This window comes from Nomascus leucogenys, chromosome 9 (assembly GCF_006542625.1).
Source record: "Nomascus leucogenys isolate Asia chromosome 9, Asia_NLE_v1, whole genome shotgun sequence".
In the NCBI taxonomy this organism is placed as follows: Eukaryota; Metazoa; Chordata; class Mammalia; order Primates; family Hylobatidae; genus Nomascus; species Nomascus leucogenys.
Genome location: NC_044389.1, coordinates 68,059,985 through 68,080,400, shown reverse-complemented (window position 1 = coordinate 68,080,400; position 20,416 = coordinate 68,059,985). Strand labels below are relative to the sequence as shown.

The 20,416-nt window shown below is 38.3% G+C and overlaps 1 protein-coding gene across 1 annotated transcript in view; it reads right to left on the bottom strand.

Annotated features, from left to right (window-relative positions):
* Nucleotides 1-20,416, bottom strand: part of LOC115836663 (quinone oxidoreductase-like protein 2) — a 166,707-nt gene that overhangs the window by 8,037 nt on the left and 138,254 nt on the right. Inside the window, 1 exon segment of the mRNA XM_030818482.1 lies at nucleotides 2,249-2,330. Coding sequence (XP_030674342.1) covers nucleotides 2,249-2,330 — 82 coding nt within the window.

The following is a 20,416-nucleotide window of genomic DNA, read 5'->3' as shown; positions in this document are numbered from 1 at the left end:
AGATTAATGTACACAAATCAGTAGGTCTTCTATACACCAACAGCAAACAAGCAGAGAATCAAATAAAAAAATCAACCCCTTTTACAATAGCATAAAACACAAACACACACACTTAGGAATATGCCTAACCAAGGAGGTGAAAGACCTCTACAAGGAAAACTACAAAATACTGCTGAAATAAATTATAGATGACACAAGTAAATGGAAACACATCCCATGCTCATGGATGGGTAGAATCAATACTGTGAAAATGACCATACTGCCAAAAGCAATCTACAATTTCAATGTAATCCCCATCAAAATACCACCATCATTCTTCACAGAATTAGAAAAAAAATTATAAAATTCATATGGAACCAAAAAAGACACTGCATAGCCAAAGCAAGACTAAGCAAAAAGAAAATATCTGGAGGCATCACACTACCTGATTTCAAACTATAATATAAGGCCATAGTCACCAAAACAGCATGGTACTGGTATAAAAATAGGCACATAGATGAATAGGACAGAATAGAGAACCCAGAAAGAAACCCAAATGCAGCCAACTGATCTTTGACAAGGCAAACGAAAATAAAGTGGGGAAAGGACACCCCTTTCAACAAATGATGCTGGGATAATTGGCTATCCATATGTAGGAGAATAAAACTGCATCCTCATCTCTCACCTTATACAAAAATCAACTCGAGGTGGATTAAGGACTTAAATCTAAAACCTGAAACTATAAAAATTTTAGAAGATAGCATTGGAAAAACCCTTCTAGACATTGGCTTAGGCAAGGATTTCATGACCGAGAACCCAAAAGCAAATGCAATAAAAACAAGCTAAATAGCTGAACTTAATTAAACCAAAGAGCTTTTGCATGGCAAAAGCAACAGTCAGCAGAGTAAACAGACAACCCACAGAGTGAGAAAAAATCTTCACAATCTATACATCTGACAAAGGACTAGTATCCAGAATCTACAATGTACTCAAACAAATTAATAAGAAAAAAACAAACAGTCCCATCAAAAAGTGGGCTAAGGACATTAATCGACAATTATCAGAAAAAGATATACAAATGGCCAACAAACCCATGAAAAATGTTCTACATCACTAATGATCAGGAAAATGCAAATCAAAACCACAATGCAATACCACCTTACTCCTGCAAGAATGGCCATAATCAAAAAATCAAAAAGCAGATGTTGGCATGGATGCAATGATCAGGGAACATTTTTACACTGCTGATGGGAATGTAAACTAGTACAGCTACTATGGAAAATGGTTTTTAAAGAACTAAAAGTAGAACTACAATTTGAGTCAGCAATCCCACTACTAGATATCTACCCAAAGGAAAATAAGTCATTATACAAAAAAGATACTTGCACACACATACTTATAGCAGCACAGTTCACAACTGCAAAATCGTGGAACCAACCCAAATACCCATCAATCAACAAGTGGATAAAGAAACTGTGGGGTATATGTATACAATGGAATACTACTCAGCCATAGAGAGGACTGAATTAATGGCATTTGAAGCAACCTGAATGAGGTTGGAGACTATTACTCTAAGTGAAGTAACTCAGGAATTGAAAACCAAACATCATATGTTCTCACTGATAACATGGGAGCTAAGCTATGAGGACGCAAAGACGTAAGAATGATGCAATGGACTTTGGGGACTTGGGGAGAAGGGTGGGAGTGGGGTGACAATTAAAAGACTATACACTGGGTACAGTGTACACTGCTTAAGTGAGGGTGCACCAAAATCTCAGAAATCACCGCTAAAGAACTTACTCATGTAACCAAATACCATCTGTACTCCAGTAACCTAAGGGAAAAATAAGAGAAATGTGGAGTATCTACTCTGGATCCTTCTGCGGAAATTGGAATGTTATAAGTGACTATGAACTAACTCTCTTGAGTGTTATCCTCCTAGTAACTCAAACATGGAGAACTAAACTACTGGCAGAATCAGGATGGAAATAGTTTTTGGTGTAAAACTAGTTCCTATGGCTACAGAAGAAAAGTAGCTCGCACACAGAAAGAACCTAATGCGCAGGACCAACAGAGGACACCCTCTGAAAGACTGAGCCTCGCAAATGGTTCTCTCTTGGTCATGGAAAAGTATTGTTGTTCATATCGTTTACATCTTCCACCATCTAAACTGTAATTCCATAGAGTTACCCAAATCTTTGCACAAGGCCTCATAGAGCATTATATGATATTCATGTAGAACATGAAGCACTTGCCTTTCTCAATGTACCTTCTTGGAAGCAGCAGCTCCTACTGAGGGCTCTGTGTCTGGAAGTCCCAGGAAGAGATCAGCAGAGAAAAAGGCGGCCCACCTAGGAAACAGAAGCAGCAAGGGAGAGCGCTCGATACCAATGAGTACCAGCTGCAGAACACCTCAGACCACAAATGAGACCCTCTACCCACCCATCATTTGTCCAGGAAGTATCAAAATGCTGCAGAGCCAGACCTGATTTTCAGCTTATATTCTGACCCCCAAGAAATGACTACTTTAACTGGAAAGGAACAAAATAAAATCCTGCCCATGGTCTCAGCCCTCCAAGGAGAATGCTCCTGGCTGTGAGAGTGCAGATGCAGGACTGACCATTTAAGTTAGATGGAGAGCAGCAAGGCCATGCAAACACACAAAAGTGATTTCTCTGGAACAAACATAGCAGGCAGCCAGGATTTTCAGAGCAGATTGGAGTGAAATGTGACATTTCGTGAAAATCAATAGGTGAAGATATTGTGTTGAAGGGAAACATGGAGTAAAATAAGAGACAAAGTGATAAATAGTAAACCCTTATACAAGAATGCAGCCATGGCAGAGATTATATTCTCTAGTTGTCATCGATCTTTTTTGTAAACAATAAGCTCCAATTATAACCAAAAGACAGCAGTTCCTAGCCTCTGTTAGAGCAGACAGTTGCTAAGTGGGTAAGTTCTGGCCAATGAAATGCAAGCAGAAGCACTCAGTGGGACTCTTGGGAAGGCTGATTGAAGCTATATGCCTCTTTGTAAGTCACTGTTATCCTTCCTTTTTTCTTCCTGTGTTCTGTAACTTGGACATGACAGCTGGAAGATCAATAACCTCCTAAGACTATGAGGTGACCTTCAAGATGGCAGCACATGCTGGGATACAGGAGCTAAAACTGAGAAAAAGCCTGACTCTGATGACTATGGAGCTACCAAATTCACTTTGCACTATTCTATCTCTGGATTTCTTTTGCAATAGAGAAAAATAAACATCTGTTATTATATTCAAGTAACTATTATTTTAAGTTTTCTATAATTTGGCTACACCTAATCCTAAGTGATATAATAACTTCTGGCATGACTGTCCTACAGCATAGAATCTGTAGGACAGTAATGCCTAGAAGACACACAAGTGAACATCAGCGCAAGTCAAGGAAGTGTACAGACCAGAAAGGAGCTGTTAACTTGGGTATATACTGTTGTTACTGAGAAATATCTAAGTATAGGATTCAAAGCCCATGTACATTTACACATAAAATATGTTTATAGAAAATCATATCGTTTTTATTCCAGAATATAAGTTCTGTCATTCTCAACAAGTCCTTTTGTCATCTTCATAAAGTTTAGAGATAAAGAAACTCACCAGTAGTTATAGGGACTGGAACTCTGTCTCATATGATCAAGTATCTGGTGCCTATAGTGAGCTATCTGGTGCCTATAGTGAGCTAAAACACACATCAGCAGCACAGTCTATATAAATATATAAAGCTGGACCACTAACTAGTGGCTAGATCTGCAACACTGACATTTAAAGACTTATTCCTAAGTATGACGTGTTTCTCAGTCACCATAGAAAACAATGCAAAGTATAAAGCATGGTCTCATCCCTTAATCTGCTTACTTACATTTAATTATGTGCTGGGCATCTACAATGCATGGATACATACTAGACACTAGAGACAGAAAGGTTTATAAGAGGAATTCTCTGCACTCAAGGAACCAACAATTTAGAAAGAAATAAACAGTATTATGAAAGGGAAGGGCCTTAGAATTCATAGGAAAGGAACTGATTGGTCACATGAGAGTAAGGAAATGCTCCCATACAATGACACATTGTAAAAATTTATTTAGCTCACCAAGAAACTCTAGGTACAGGTAGTGTGGGGAATACCCAGGCAGGGAAAGTCATGCATAAAAGCAGGAAGATTAGAGAGGACAAAGTACATTTAGAGTATAACCAGTTTGTTGAATGAGTGGCATTTGATGGGATATACACAGGCAACATCATTTTTCTCCCATCACGGAGTTTAACATGCATCTCTGGATCTTCTCTGCCCCTAGCCCTTTATTGCCATCATGGGCAAAACCGATCACTTTTCAGTCACTTTCAGCTATAAAAATAGTTCCAATTTCAGATATTAAAAATTATAGGCCACATAAGTCAAAATCTTAGTCTAATCAAAATTTAGTCTAATCTAGTCTAGAACTGTTTCAGGCATAAAAGAAATGCTCAATAAATGTTCATTGAAGAACTGAGTTAATCACACCTCATTTGCAATCTCTCTCTTCTCCCCAGCTCATGACTCCCAGACCTGCAGTAGATAGGGAGCTTGGTCTGTTTTCTCATTTCTCCTACTCTATCTTTTCCCTATCCTTCCAAGCTTCCCTAGTGTAGGGAATAAAGAGAAGAGGATTCAGAAGACAGGGGACAGAGGCCTTATTTGGCCAGTGTGTTTGTGTTTCTCTCTTGGCTGACTCCAGCTGGATAGCATGCTCTTTATGGAGAATGTTCAAATGCTGGTTGTTTCATGAAATACTAGGGAATCATTTAGAGATCTCCCTGATTTCTCTAGAGACTTCTGCAGTGTGTTTGTTTCAAGAAGACAACTCCCTCCTCTGCCTCCGATATTTGGCAAACCCCATCAAGCTCCTGCCCCTGAATGTACACTCTCATACAGATGGATCCCCCTCACCTCTGCAGGAGTTAGTTCCTTCCTCCACACCATCCACTTGGCCCATAGGAAATTCTCACAACCTTGCCCTGACAATGCTGCTTCTATCGACTATTGCCTTGTTGCCTTCATATTGGTACTTCCCTCAGCCTACTGCCATTCAAATTCAACAGGGGGATAAAAATTACCAGGCTCCGTGTTCACATATGTTTCTAGTCCCCAAAGGATATTTTCCCTAGGAATCCAATTTTCTGCTTCCGTACATTCCAGAGCCCAAGCCAGCAATTCCATAGTACACTGAACAACTAGCAAGGTTGGGGGTTTCTCTCTTTCAGACACCTCTGATCTCTATGACAAATACTCTTGATGACTCCTCACATGACTTGGGGAAGAGGATGTGGTCCCTCTGATTTTCACGGAGAGAGGGGAAATACCATAGCATCATTTACCACTAGCAATTCTAATTTCCAATCAACAGTTTTTTAAATTTGTAATTTTCTATTGTATAGGCTGGAGGTGGATTATGGAAAATGATAGTTACAAACCCATTTTGCTATTAGAAATGTCTATAGAAATGTTTAGCATCTCTCTTTAGAAGTTGTAAATACTGATCACCTACCACCTTCAAACTTTAGCAGAAATTCTAAGACAACAAGAAAAGTCCCATTGTACGTTCACTAGCATGGGCAATATCTATGTTCAGCTCAGTGTGCCAGGAGCTTACGGTATAAACTGGAGAGTTCCCAGATACAAAGCTGAATAGCTAAGTAGTGGCTAGATCATAAAGGATTTTGTATACCATGCTGGAAAATTTTGGCTCATTTTAAAAGCATTTCAGAACTATTGAAAAGTTTTATGCAGGAAAGTGAAAGGTTACATTTCCATTTCTGACTGCATGAGGGAGAATGGATTAAGTGTGAGCAATATTCAAATCTGACCAGTAGTAGAAAGCTGTAGCAGTAATCCAGGAAGAAGGTGATCACCCCCTAAGCTCAGGAATTGAAGATACCATGAAGAGGTAGAAGAGAGAGATATTTAGATGGCATAGGGCTTCATGTTTATATGTTAAGGAGGCAGTTGGTAAGTATGAAGAGAGAGTCACAGATGATGACCCTATTTGTGATTGAACACCTGTTTAGATGATGGAGACACTCACCATAATAGGAACCTTTTAAAAGGATGATTTGGCATGGAAGATGATGAATTCAAACTGTGAGAAGGACATGAGCAGTGCAAGGTTGTAAATGACACTTGGTAAAGAAGGGGCATAATTACAGTGTGTGCCATACAGGTTCAGAGGAAAGGTAGACTCCGTGGGTCTTGTGTGGGCGGAAATGTCCTTGGGAGGAACAGAGATTTGTCTTGCACCTCTAAAATCAGGAAGGAGGTCAATAGATAGAGGGAAAGAATGAGGACATTAATGGTAAGGAAACATCATCAGCTAAGTCACAGAAGCCAAAGAACCTTCATAAAACTGCTGCCATACAGATTGGTGATGAGATGTGGTACTTAACAAGCTGGTAGAAATTAGTAAAGATCTGCGTTTTAATAGCAGATATATTCAGAATACACAAAATACTGAGGGAAAGCAATAAACAACCCTATTTCTCTCCTCTGGATTATTACATTCAGCATGAATAGCATAGGGCCAAGTTCACTATATTTTGCATAACCTTTTCCTTAAAATAAGACAAGTCTCTCTTTCCTATCTGGCAATTTGATGGTGTTTATCATAAAGAAGTATATTAGTGAATATGAATACTTAAAGCAGGAACAATTGAACTTGGAAGGCATATAAAGCTTTTAGAACGGATATTCATGTCTAACTACTCTGCTATTATTCTTGGAAGGAAGGAAGGAAAGAAGGAAGGAAGAAGAGAGACAGAAACAAACAAACAAGTGAATTAATAAATAAACATTATTCACAAAAGGAGAATCTGTAGAATTTATTTGGACTATTCAGAAGTCTTTGACAGCATTATTCAATAAAAACTACTTTGAGAATTTAAATTAATGTAGATTTATGGTATAAAAGATACTTTGTCATGAATGCGGAACTGGTTCAATGTCAGGGGAAAGGGGACAGTGATAAATGGGCAAACTGTTTAAAAATACTGAGGTGATTCACATGTATTCATTTGATTTTGTCCATTCAGAAATCCTGTGGAAGCTATATTATTATTGCCAATAACGTGATGAGAAATCTAAATGCTGAAGACCAAGAAAATATCTCTAATTGAATCTGGAAAGGATTGCATTAACTTTATAAATCAAAGAAAAGTTTTATGATAAGGTGATACTTAAAAATCACTTGTAAATCTGAGATTATGACCTGTAAAATCTCAGGAATCTATTTTCCTCAGAAGAACACATAGAAGACAATGCTACTTCTACTAATTCAATCTGGATCTTTTTGACTTTTATAAAAAGAGCATTAACCCATAAAGCATTGACTTTTAAAGAATATAAGCAATATAAGAATCAGAATATGGCACTAACTATGAGCAGAGGTATTTTATTCCCTCTTTTCTTTGTGAACTTTTCATTAATACAGCTAATAACAAAAATAAAAAGGAATCCCACTAGCTATTTTCAGTGCCTTTTAATGACTTTTCACATTGCCAAACAGTTCTGTCAGTGGAAACTCAGATTATTCCACCGAGACAGAATGATGAAGTAGGCAGTAGAAGTCTGTTACATGTAGCTGAAGAGAAAGAAGCAGAGTTCAGATATGATACTGATACAGTAGCCCGAGTAAATCCAATTACTTGGGACAATCAATTTCCAAATTGGCTATCAGGCCCAGCTAGGACTAAGAGTTTGTTGAAAATCCAGGTTTTTTAATGTTTTGGATTTAAAGAACCCTGCAGAGCATTCCTGTTAATGGAGCTAATCAAACTTGTTAGGCCATAGTGACAACTACACTTACACAACAACATTGTGGTTTTGCCTCCAGCTTCCATTTTAGCTGAGCTTAGTGAAAATGGGAATATAGACTTAAGGGAAAGCCAGTTGGACAAATACCACAGTATATTCAATATATCTGAAGTTTCATTTTTTCATATATTGATTTTCTTGCTACATAAATTTACTCAACTCATTCACTTGACCACATTGAACCATATCTTTCCAATTTGAAAAATGTAGATAGTTAATGATAGTATGTGATGTTTCACAAGAGAATGAAAATTCTGTTAACATAAAAAACTCCAAAACTTCTCAAAGGAAGCTTTATCAAGATAGCATACATCAATAGAAAGAAAGAGGGCCACATGTCTTGCGATTGCCATTAAAGAGCAGGTCTTATCTTAGCTGATGGCTCAAAATGTGTTCAAATTCAAATATTGTAACAGTGAAGTAAATGTAAGTAATGAAAATAATCTGAGCATTATTTTAACTATTTCAGAAAGTCAGTAAGTGTATTAAATTCAGCTTCCTCTTTCTTGTTTTTATTCCTTTTAGAAAAGTTTCTCCAATGCTACTTTCAAGGAATAAGGCTATCACCCAAAATACAAACTTAGTATTTGGAAAATCATGTAATCCTGAAAAGAGAACTCTTCATAGTATAATAGTTGAGCATCAAAAATGAAGTAAGTTATTTGTATCCAGCCTCTGCTCTCTGCTCTGTATTTTTTTGTGTCTGAGCCAATGTCTGACTCTCATATTTGTGCACACAGGTACAGTCATATATGTTCCTTATTTTAACTTTTCTGATGCTATTAACCCCTTTAATGGCTTTAGTCATTTTATTGTTTTAAATGAGGTTATGCATTATATCCTTTGTTTATTCTCTATATTTTATCTTTTCCCCCTTTCCCTTGTAAAACTCCTCCACTATGGAAGTGAATCTCTATTCCTGACAGAATACAGAAGGCTCAAGGCAATTCACGGTGGCACAGACCACCCAGCACTGCTCATGGCTGCCCGCTCTGGCTTTCAGTGAGTGTAGCCAGAGGCAACAGTAAGTGAAGACACATCTACAGAAAAATAGAAGGCACTTTCATGTTCATTACCTTATTTCAGATGGAAAGCAACTCTGCAAAGTTGTTAGGATAGACATAACATCTCCATTTTACACATGAAAAAAGGGAGGTCTAAAGTAGTCAAGCAGATTGCTCAAGTATTGAGAGCTAGTAATCAGTGAAGTCAGATCACAAAAAAATTAGTGTTCTTTTACTAAACTACAAAGTTTCCCTAAAGTACATTACAAAAGAAAGGATCTCAGCCTGGGATATCAAGACATAGACTTGGGATTTCCATTTGTGGAGGACAAGAAAAGGAGAAGGAGTAAGAATAACTCCAAATTTTTACCGGAGCAAGTCCCCCCGAACTTCTTTATAAGTTATCCAGTTTCAGGTATTTTTTATAGCAATGCAAGAATGGACAATACAATGTGGAAACTGGGAAAACAACACACTGTTGAAAAAGCATTGAGTCTAAAAGAAATTAAAAGGAAATTAGAAAATACCTGGGGAATCTAATGGAGATGGTTAACTATATGCAGCTAGGAAGTGGCACTTCTACTGAGAAAGACCAAAATTTCAAGTAAACCAACATAATTTGAACAGATCTTCAGAGAAAATGAGAATGGATAGAAATGTGATACAGACACTGAGAATGAAGAGGGAGGAAACTGGGACCCCTGCATGGAGTCCCCAAATGCTAGGTTTAGTTCCCAGCCCCAAACAGCTCTTGAGGAAGGGGTGGGTAAAGGGACTGTGGGACTTCCCACTTTCACCATGGACCTCTAGGATCCTAGCTACAGGAGACTCCAGGTCCCTCATGGACATTTGACCTGGTAGGCAAACCTGCCCAGACAGACAGAGACAGGGCTTCAGCCAGCACAGAACTTGGGGCTTTCATGTGTGGGGCAGCTCCAACAGAGCTTGGCCATAGGCACTCATTTCCCAGGACTCCTTATCTCCCTCTGAGAAGCTGTAGCCTCAGCTGACTGCTGGGCCAGTTGAAAGTAGAGCCAGCTTCCCTTTGGGTCTGGGCCACATCTGTTCTGCTGGCCCTCCTGCCTATCAGATTCTCCCAGGGCCCATGTCTGGCTACCCCAGAAGAGTATGGGCCCAACACAGTCACTGCTGTACAAGCTAGGTGTTTTGCTCCACCAAGTACGTTTCTGTTGTCCTGTGAGCACTTCAGATTTTCCAGTGCATCTATACCCAACCCTCAGTGTCCAGAGGATGAAGCCACAAGACATTCCCAGCATCCCAGGCTGCACTGTGCAGCTTGAGAGTGCCAAGCTAAAATTTGTGGCTGGCATTTAATTGGGGGAGGAGCCAACACCCTCAGAACACTGAGAGGGATGAGACATGTAGTTCTGTGGGCTGGCACAGGAGTAGGGCATGCCTCTTTCTGCAGGACCAGTCCAGAAATGGTGTGAACTGTCTCCCTGTACAGCCTCTACAAAAGTAAGCCCCATAGCGTGAAACACCTAATAAAAGAAAAGCAAATACAGTGCCAGTGATTGGAGGGGGCTCCCCAAGGCCCAGGAGTAGACCTGGTGAGAGGGTCACCTCTCCTCCCCCAACACCATATAGTATGGCTGCAAACTTGAGGAAATACATAGGAAACACAAGGCTAAGCAAGTCTATCTTCCAGCAGTTACTCTTTAGCATCATCTATTGGATCACAGCCCAAATTGCAACACCAAAAATATTTTGCTAATATATCCCCCTATGAAACCAAGGGCAAGAATTCAGCTACAAATAAAAATACTGAACAGAGCCTTGGCCCTCTAAAAACATTTTTAAAAATCCAACTGACTTCACTACAGTGAAGTTGGCATTCCTTTAACTTACACCACAGTTAAAGGAACAGCAACCCTCCCAGATGAGAAAGAATCAGCACAAGAACTCTGGCAATTCAAAAATCCAGACTGTCCCCTTCTCCAAGCAATACCGCTGGCTCCCAGCAATGGTTCTGATATGGTTTAGCTGTGTCCCCACCCAAATCTCATCTTGAATTGTAGCTCCCATAATTCCTACATGTTGTGGGAGAGACTGGGTGGGAGATAATTGAATCATGGGGGTGGTTTCCCCCATACTGTTATGGTACTGAATAAGCTTCATGAGATCTGATGGTTTTGTGAAGGAAAACACTTTCTCTTGTTCTCATTCTCTCTTGTCTGCCACCATGTGAGATGTGCTTCTTGCCTTCCTTCATGATTGTGAGGGCATCCCCAGCCACGTGTAACTGTGAGTCCATTAAACCTCTCTTTCTTTATAAGTTACCCAGTCTCAGGTATGTTTTTATCAGCAGCATAAAAATGGACTAATACAGGTTCTCCACCAGTCTGAAATGACAGATAGGGTTCATAATCTTAATGACAAAGAAGCTCATTAAGATACAAGAGAAAGTTGAAACAAAATCCAAGGAATCCAGTAACATGATCCAAGAGTTGAAAGATCAAATAGCCATGTTAAGAAAGAAGCAAACCAAACTCCTAGTGTTGAAAAATCCATTGTAAGAATTCCATAATACAATCTGAAGTATTAACAGTAGAATAGACCAAGCTGAGGAAAGAATCTCAGAGCTTGAAGACCAGGTCTTTCAATCAACTCAGTCAAACAAAAATTAAGAAAAAATAATTTAAAAAAATAAACAAAATCTCCAAGAAATATGGGATTATATTAAGAGACTAAATCTATGACTCATTGGCATTCTGAGTGAGAAGAGAGAAAAAGCAATTTGAAAAATATATTTGATGACATAGTCCACAAAAGTTTCTCCAATCTCACTTGAGATTAAAGAAACACCTTCATTAAGAAATTATAAAGGTCTTGAATTAACAGTCTAACTTAGCACCTAAAGGAAGTAGAAAAACAAAAATAAACCACCACAAAGCTAGCAGAAGAAAAAAATAATTGAAATTAGAGAAAAATTGAGTGAAATTGAGATGCAAAAATCCATACAAAAGATGAAAGAGTTTTTTTTTTTTCAGAAGAATGAACAAGATTGGTAGAGTGCTAGCTAGATTAACAAATAAAAAAGAAGATACAAGTACAAGCAGAAATGACAAAGATGGCATTACAGCTGATCCTATAGGGAAAAAAAGATTCTCAGACACTACTATAAAGAACTATGCACACAAATTAGAAAATCTAGAGCAAATTGATAAATTCCTTGAAACACACATTCTCCCAACATTGAATCAGGAAGAGATTGAAACTCTCAATAGACAAATATGTAGTTCTGAAATTGAATCAGTAATAAAAATCCCAACAACCTAAAAGAAAATCTCTAGACCATATGGATTCATAGCCAAATTCTACCAGATGTACAAAGAAAATCTGATATCAATCCTACTGAAACTATTCCAAAATATTGAAGAGAATGGGCTTCTTCCTAACCCATTCTATGAAGCCAACGTCAGCTTGATACCAAAACCTGGAAGAGAAACAATGCAAAAAGAAAGCTTTAGATCAGTATCCTTGAAGAACATGGATGCGAAAATCCTCAACAAAATACTAGCAAATCAAATCAAGGAATATATTAATAAAATTAATTCACCACAATCAAGTATGCTGTATTCCTGGGATGCAGGCCTGGTTCAACATATGCAAATCAGTAAATGTGATTCACCACCTAAATGGAATCAAAAGCAAAAACCATATGATTCCAATAGACATGGAAGAAGCATTCAATAAAATCCATCATCTCTTTATGATAAAAAAAAAAACTCTTAACAAACTGGACACCAAAGTAGCATACCTCAAAATAATAACAGGACATCTATGACAAATCCATAGCCAACATCAGATTGAATAGACAAAAACTGGAAGCATTCACTTTGAGAGATGGAACAAGACAAGGATGCCCTCTCTCACTACTCCTATTCAACATAGTACTGGAAGTCCTAGCCAAAGCAATCAAGAAAGAGAGGAAAATAAAAGGCATCCAAATAGGAAAAGAAGTAAATTTATTTCTCTTTGCTCATGGTATGATTCTGTGAAAGGCTCAGAAGACTCTGTGAAAGGCTCCTAGAACTGATAAATGACTATAGTAAAGTTTCAGGATATAAAATCGATGTACAAAAATCAGTATCATTTATATATATCAATAATATACAGACTGAGAGTAAATCAAGAAAATAATCCAATTTACAATTGCCACAAGTAAAATGAAATGCCTAGGAATACATCTCAACAAGGAGGTCAAAGACCTCTATGAGAAAAACTGTTGATGAAAGAAATCAGAGGTGACACAAACAAATAACAAATATTATATGCTCATGGATTGGAAGAATAAATACTGTTTAAATGGTCTTACTGCCAAAAGAAATTTATATATAAGTGCCTGTCAAACTACAATGTCATTCTTCACAAGATTAGAAAAACTATTCAAAAGTTCATATGGAACAAAAAAGAGCTCAAATAGCCAAAGCAATCATAAGCAAAAAGAATATAGCTGGTGGCATCACATTGCCCAACTTCAAACTATACTATAAGCCTACAGTAATCAAAACAGCAAGTTATGGGTAAAAAAGTTAAAAAAAAGAAGAAAAGAAAAAGTAGGCACACAGACCAGTGGAACAAGACACAGAACCTAGAAATAAAGCTGCACATCTCCAGCCATGTGATCTTCAAGAAAGTCAACAAAAAACAAAGAGAAAAGGACTCAGTATTTAATAAATGCTGTTGGGACAACTGGACATTTGTAGGCAGAAGAATGAAACTGGTCTCTGCCTTTTACTTTACATAAAAATTAACTCAAGATGGGTTAAAGATTTAAATGAAAGACGTCAAACTATATGAATCCTAAAAGAAACCTAGCAAACACCATTCTAGACATTGGACTTGGGAAAGAATTTATGACCAATTCCTCAAAAGTGATTGCAACAAAAATAAAAACTGATATGTGGGACGTAATTAAACTAAAAAGTTTCTGCCTAACAAAAGAAACTATCAACAGAGTAAACAAATAACTTACAGAATGGGAGAAAACGTTCCCAAACTATACATCTGACAAAGGTCTCATATCCAAAATCAATAAAGATCTTAAATAAATCAACAAGAAAAAAAAGGAATCCCATTAAAAATGGATCAAGTATGTGAAAAGACTTTACCTCTCAAAAGACATATAAGTGAGCAATAAACATGAAAAAAATGCTCAACATCACTAATTATTAGAGAAATGCAAATCAAAACCACAATGAGATGCCATCCCACACTAGTCAGATTGGCTACTATTAAAAAGTCAAAATATAACAGAGCTGGTGAGGCTGCAGGGAAATGGGAACACATACACCATTAGTGGCAATGTAAATTAGTTCAGCCACTGTGTAAAACAATTTGGAGATTTCTCCTAAAACATGAAACAGATCTACCATTAGAACCAGCAATCCCAGTACTGGGTATACACTCAAAAGGAAATGAATCACTCTCCAAAAAGGCACATCACTTGCATGTTCATCATAGCACTATTTACAATAACCAAAGACATGAAATCAACCTAGGTGCCCATCAACAGTGATTTGAAAAAAGAAAATGTGTTACGTATGCATACGGAAATACTAGGCAGCCATAAAAATAGAATGAAGTAATGTCTTTTGCAGCTGTAGTCCTTTATCCTAAGCAAATTAGCACCAGAACAGGAAACCAAGTACCACATGTTCTTACTTATAAATTGGAGCTAAATATGAAGCACACATCTACATAGATATGGAAACAATAAACAATGTGTAACAGTAAGCATGTGGAGTAAGGAGAGGGCTGTGGGTTGAAAAACTACATATTGGGCTCTATCCTCATTACCTTTGTGATGAGATCTGTACCCCAAATCTCAGCACCACACAATATACCCATGTGACAATCCTGCCAATATTCCCCCTGAATGTAAAATAAAAATTGAGAAGGCAGAGCAGGGTGTTAGAGTAAAAGCCTAAACCTTTCATCTGCCCAACAGGAACACCCAATTTTAACAGTATCTGCACACCGAAAAACATAGTCACAAGAACCCAAAATCAGTGAGCAATCACAGTACTTGGTTTTAACTTCATATTGCTGAAAGGGGCATTGAAGAGGGTAGGAGATATTCTTAAATTGCCAGAGGCACCCCTCTGCCATCCCTCAGCAGCAGCCATGCAATGCAAAGAGTCTAAGCACTTGGGAAAGGTAGAGTGCAGTGACCGGGAGACTTAACATTTTAACTCAGTGCTGCCTTGTCACGCTGTAGAGCAAAGCTGTGCTGGGCTCAGCCAGCATGCACACATGGAAGGAGCATTTGGATCAGATCTAGGCAGAGGGGAATCATCCATTCCAGCAGTCAGAACTTGAGTTTCTCAGAAAGCATCACCACCCTTACTTAGATCCTAAATCGAAGTGCTCTCAGGATCTAAGTAAATTTCAAAGGCAGTCTAGGGCAAAAGGACTTCAATTCCTCATGGTTAGCTGGTCTCAGAGCCAGAGAAGGGCCAGGCCATGCAGCTCACAACAATGAATGTGACTTCTTCCTTCTGCTTAAGGAGAGAAAAGCAAGAGTCAAGGGGACAATGTCTTGTATCTTGGATACCAGCTCCACCACCATATGATAGGGCACCATGCAGAGTTGTGAGACCCCAATTCCAGGCTCTAGCTCATGGATGATGTTTACAGACACACCCTACACCAAAAGAGAACCCACTGTCTTGAAGGGCAGGACCCAATCCTAGCATAATTCATCATCTGCTGACTAAAGAGACCTTGGGCCCTGAATAACCAGCAATGGACCCTGAATAATCAGCATACCCAGGGAGCATGCTGTGTCCTTGAGCTCTGAAACTTGCCAACTTTAGTTGTAACCCAGCACATTCCCAGCTACGGTGGCTATGGTGAGAGACTCCTGTTTGTATCTCTGGGTATACCCTGTATACCTCTTATTTGTATCTCTGGATATATCCTGTTTGTATCTCTGGATCCTCCCAGGACCCACGGGAACTAATCTTCCTGAATGAAAGATCAGAAATCTGGATGGCTTAGCTACTAGTTGATAATACAGGCCTAGGGCATTGAGTAAACATACATGGTAGTGGTTACATTGGGCCTTGGGTGACAGCCAGTGCTATGCTGGCTTCAGGTCTGACCCAGCATAATCCCAGTGGTGGTGGCCCCAGGGATGCCTGTATCACCATCACCAGTTCCAGGTGGCTCAGCACAGAGAGAGGGATTCTATTCGTGTGGGAGAAAGTAAGAGAAAAGAACAAGAGTCTCTGCCTGATAATTTAGAGAGTCCTTCTGGATCTTATCTAAGACCACCATGGCATTATCTCTATAAGTCTACAAAAACCACAGCTTTATTGAGCTTGGGGCTGAAGTCCCTTCAAACAAATTGAAAGCCTTCTCAGGAAGGACAGGTACAAAAAAGCCCAGACTACAAAGACTACAGTAAGTAATTAACTCTTCAATGCCTGGGTGTGGATGAACATCTACAAGCATCAAAGTTACCCAGGAAAACATGACTTCATCGAATAATAAATTACCAGGGAAAAATCCTGGAAAGACAGAAATAGGTGACCTTTCAGACAGATAATTCAAAATAGTTGTATTAAGGAAAATAAAAAAAAATTCAAGATAACACAGAGAAGAAATTTGGAATCCCATCAGATAAATTTAACAAAGATTGATATACTTAAAAAGAATCAAACAAATTCTAGAGTTGAAAAATGCAATTAACATACTAAAGAATGCATCAGGGTCTCTTAATAGCAGAATTGATGAAGCAAATGCAAGAATTAGTGAGCCTGAAGACAGGCTATTTGAAAATATACAATCAGAAGAGACAAAAGAAAAAATTTAAAAAATGAAGCACACCTACAGAATCTAGAAAACAGCCTCAAAAGGGTAAATCTAAGAGTTATTGGCCTTAAAGAGGAGGCAGAGAAAGAGACAGAGGTAGAAATTTATTCAAAGAGATAATATCAGAGAACTTCCCAAACCTAGGTAAAGATATCAAAATCCAAATAAAAGAAAGGTATAGAACCCCAAGCAGATTTAACCCAAAGAAGACTACCTCAAGGCATTTAATAATCAAACTCCCAAAGGTCAAGGATGAAGAAAGGATTATAAAAACAGTATAAGAAAAGAAACAAAGCACATACAATGGAAAGCTTCAATACAACTGGCAGCACACATTTCAGTGTAAACCTTACAGGCCAGGAGAGAATGGCATGACATATATGAAGTGCTGGGTAAAGGAAACCCTACCCTAGAATAGTATATCCAACAAAAAGTTTCCTCAAGCATGAAGAAGATACAAAGACCTTTTCAGAAAAATAAAAGCTGAAGGATTTTGTCAACAGGACAAGTCTAGACCTAGTTCTTATAGGACTAGACCTGTCCTATAAGAAATGCTAAAAGGAGTCATTCAATCTGAAAGAAAGGGATGTTAAAGAGGAAGAAGAAATTATGTGAAGGTACAAAACCCACTGGTAAAAGTAAGCACACAGAAAAACAAATATTATAGTGCTGTAATCATGGTGTGTAAACTACTCATGTTAAGTAGAAAGACTGAAGAATGACAAATCAAAAATAATAACTACAACAACTTTTTAAGACATAGTACAATAAGATATAAAGAGAAAGAAAAAGCTAAAAGGTGAGAAAATAAAGTGTAGAGTTATTATTTTCTTTTTGTGTGATTCTTTGTTTCTCTGTTTATGCAATCACTGTTGTCATCAGTTTAAAACAATGGGTTATAAGATAGTATTTACAAGCCTTATGGTAACCTAAGATCAAAAAACATACATATCTGTGATAAATATTGAAGCAAAAATACTCAACGAAATACTAGCAAACTGAATTTAACAATGCATTAAGAAGATCATTCATCATGACCAAGAGGAATATATCCCTGGGATGCAAGAATGTTTCAACATATACAAATCAATGTAACATGTCATATCAACAGAATTAAGGACAAAAACCATACAATCATTTCAACTGATGCTGAAAAAGCATTTGATAAAATTCAATATCCTATAATGATAAAAGCCCTCAACAAACTGAGTATAGGAGGAACATACCACAACATAATGAAAGCCATGTATGATAGATTCATAATTAATATTATACAGAATGAGGAAAAACTGAAAGCCTTTCCCCTAAGATCTAGAACACGAGGATGCCCGCATTCATCACTGTTATTCAACATAGTATTGGAAGTCTAAGCTAGAGCAATTAGACAAGAGAAAGAAAGGGAATAAAAATTGCAAAAGTGAAATTATCCTTGTTTGAAGATTATATGATCTTCTATTTGAATAAAGCTAAAGACTCAATTTAAACACTATTAGCACTGAAAAAAATTCAGTAAATGTGCAGGATACAAAATCAACATACAAAAATCAGTAGCATTTCTATATTCCAACAGTGAACTTCTGAAAAAGAAATTTTAAAAGTAATTTCTTTTACAAAAGCCACAAATAAAATTAAACACCTAGGAATTAATTACAGAAGTAAAAGATCTCTATAATTAAGATTATAAAACACTAATGAAAGAAATTTAAGAGAACACAAAAAATATGGAAAGCTATTTCATGTCCATGGATTCAATAACCATATTGTTTAAATGTCCATACTACCTGTATTATGTCATTCTTGTATTGGTATAAATCTTTGAGACTGGGTAATTTATAAAGAAAAGAGGTTTCATTGGTTCATGATTATGCAGGCTTTAGATGAAACATAGCACTGACGTTACTTGGCTTCTGGGGAGCCTCAGGGAACTTTTACTTATGGCAGAAGGTGAAGCAGGAACAGGCATTTCACATGGCAAAAGCAGGAGCAAGAGAGGGGGAGGTACCACACTTTAAAACAACCAGTTTCCAAGAGAACTCACTCACTATCACAAGGACAGCACCAAGCCATCAGGGATCCACCCTCATGAACAAAACATCTCCCACCAGGCCCCACCTCCAGCATTGGGAATTATAATTCAACATGAGATTTGGTCAGGGACAAATATCTAAACTATATCACTCTGTCCCTGCTACCCCACCAATCTTATGTTCTTCTCACATTGCAAAATACAATTATACTTTCCCAACAGTCGCCTAAAGTCTTAAATCATTCCAGCATTAACTCAAAAGTCCCAGGTCCAAGTCTAAACTCTCATCTGAGACACATTTCCTATCTGTGATCCTGTAAAGTCAAAACAAGTTATTTATTCTAAGATACAATGAGGTTATAAGCATTCCCATTCCAAAATGGAGAAGTCAGCCCAAAGGGGCTTATGCAAGTTCAAAACTCAGCAGGGCTGTCATTAAATTTTAAAGCTCCAGAATAATCTCCTTTAACTACATATCCCATATCCAGGGCACGCTAATGCAAGAAATGGGCACCCAAGACCTTGGGAAGCTCTGCCCCTGTGGTTTTGGAGGGTTCAGCCCCAATAGATGCTCTCACAGGTTGTCAAGTGCCTGCAGCTTTTCCACACTGAGGGTACAATCTGGTGGTGGATCTACCATTCTGGGGTCTGGATGACAGTGGCCCTCTTCTCACAGCTCCACTACACAATGTCCCAATGAAGAGTCTGTGCAGGGGCTCCAAACTCACATTTTTCCTCTGCACTGCCTTAGTAGAGGTTATTTTTGAGGGCTCTGTCCCTGCAGCAGGCTTTTGCCTGAATACCCAGGCTTTTCCATACATCATCTGAAATCTAGGAACAAGCTGCCAATCCTCCACCACTCTTGCACTCTGGGCACCTGCAGGCTTAACACCATGTGGAAACTGCCAAGGTGTTTGGCTTTGGCCCTCCAGAGTGGCAGTCCAAGTGTAACTAGGACCCTTGGAGCCACAGCTGAAGCTGTAGCATATGGGATACAGGGAACAGCGTCCCAAGACTACACAGTGCAGTGTGGCCCTGGGCCTGACCTAGAAAACCATTCTTTTCTCCTAAGCCTCTGGGCCTGTGATGGAAGGGGCTGCTGTGAAAGTCTCTGAAATGCCTTTGAGGCCCTTTCCCCATTGTCTTGGATATTAGCACTTGGTTCCCTTTTAATTATGCAAACATCTCTAGCTAGTTGTTCCTCCTCAGCCTGCTTTAATTTCTCTCCTGAAAAATCTTTTTCTTTCCTTGAAACATAGCCAAGTTGCAAATTTTCTGAACTTTTATGCTCTGCTTCCTTTGTATATTCCAACTTTAAGTAATTTATTTGCTTCTGTATCTGAGTCCAGATTGTTAGAAGTAACCAGGCCACATCTTGAATTCTTTGCTGCTATAAAATTTCTTCCACCAGATACCGTAAGTCATCACTCTCAAGCTTAAACTTTCATGGATCCCTAGGGCATAAATAGAATGCAGCCAAATTCTTTGCTAAGGCATAACACAAGTAATCTTTGCTCCAGTTCCCAATAAGTTATTGACTTCCATCGGAGACCTTAACAGCCTGGCCTTCACTGTCCATATCACAATCAGCATGTTGATCACAACCATTTAACCAGTGTCTAAGAAATTCCAAACTTTCCCTCATCTCCCTGTCTTCTTCTAGGCCCTCCAAATTCTTCCAGCCT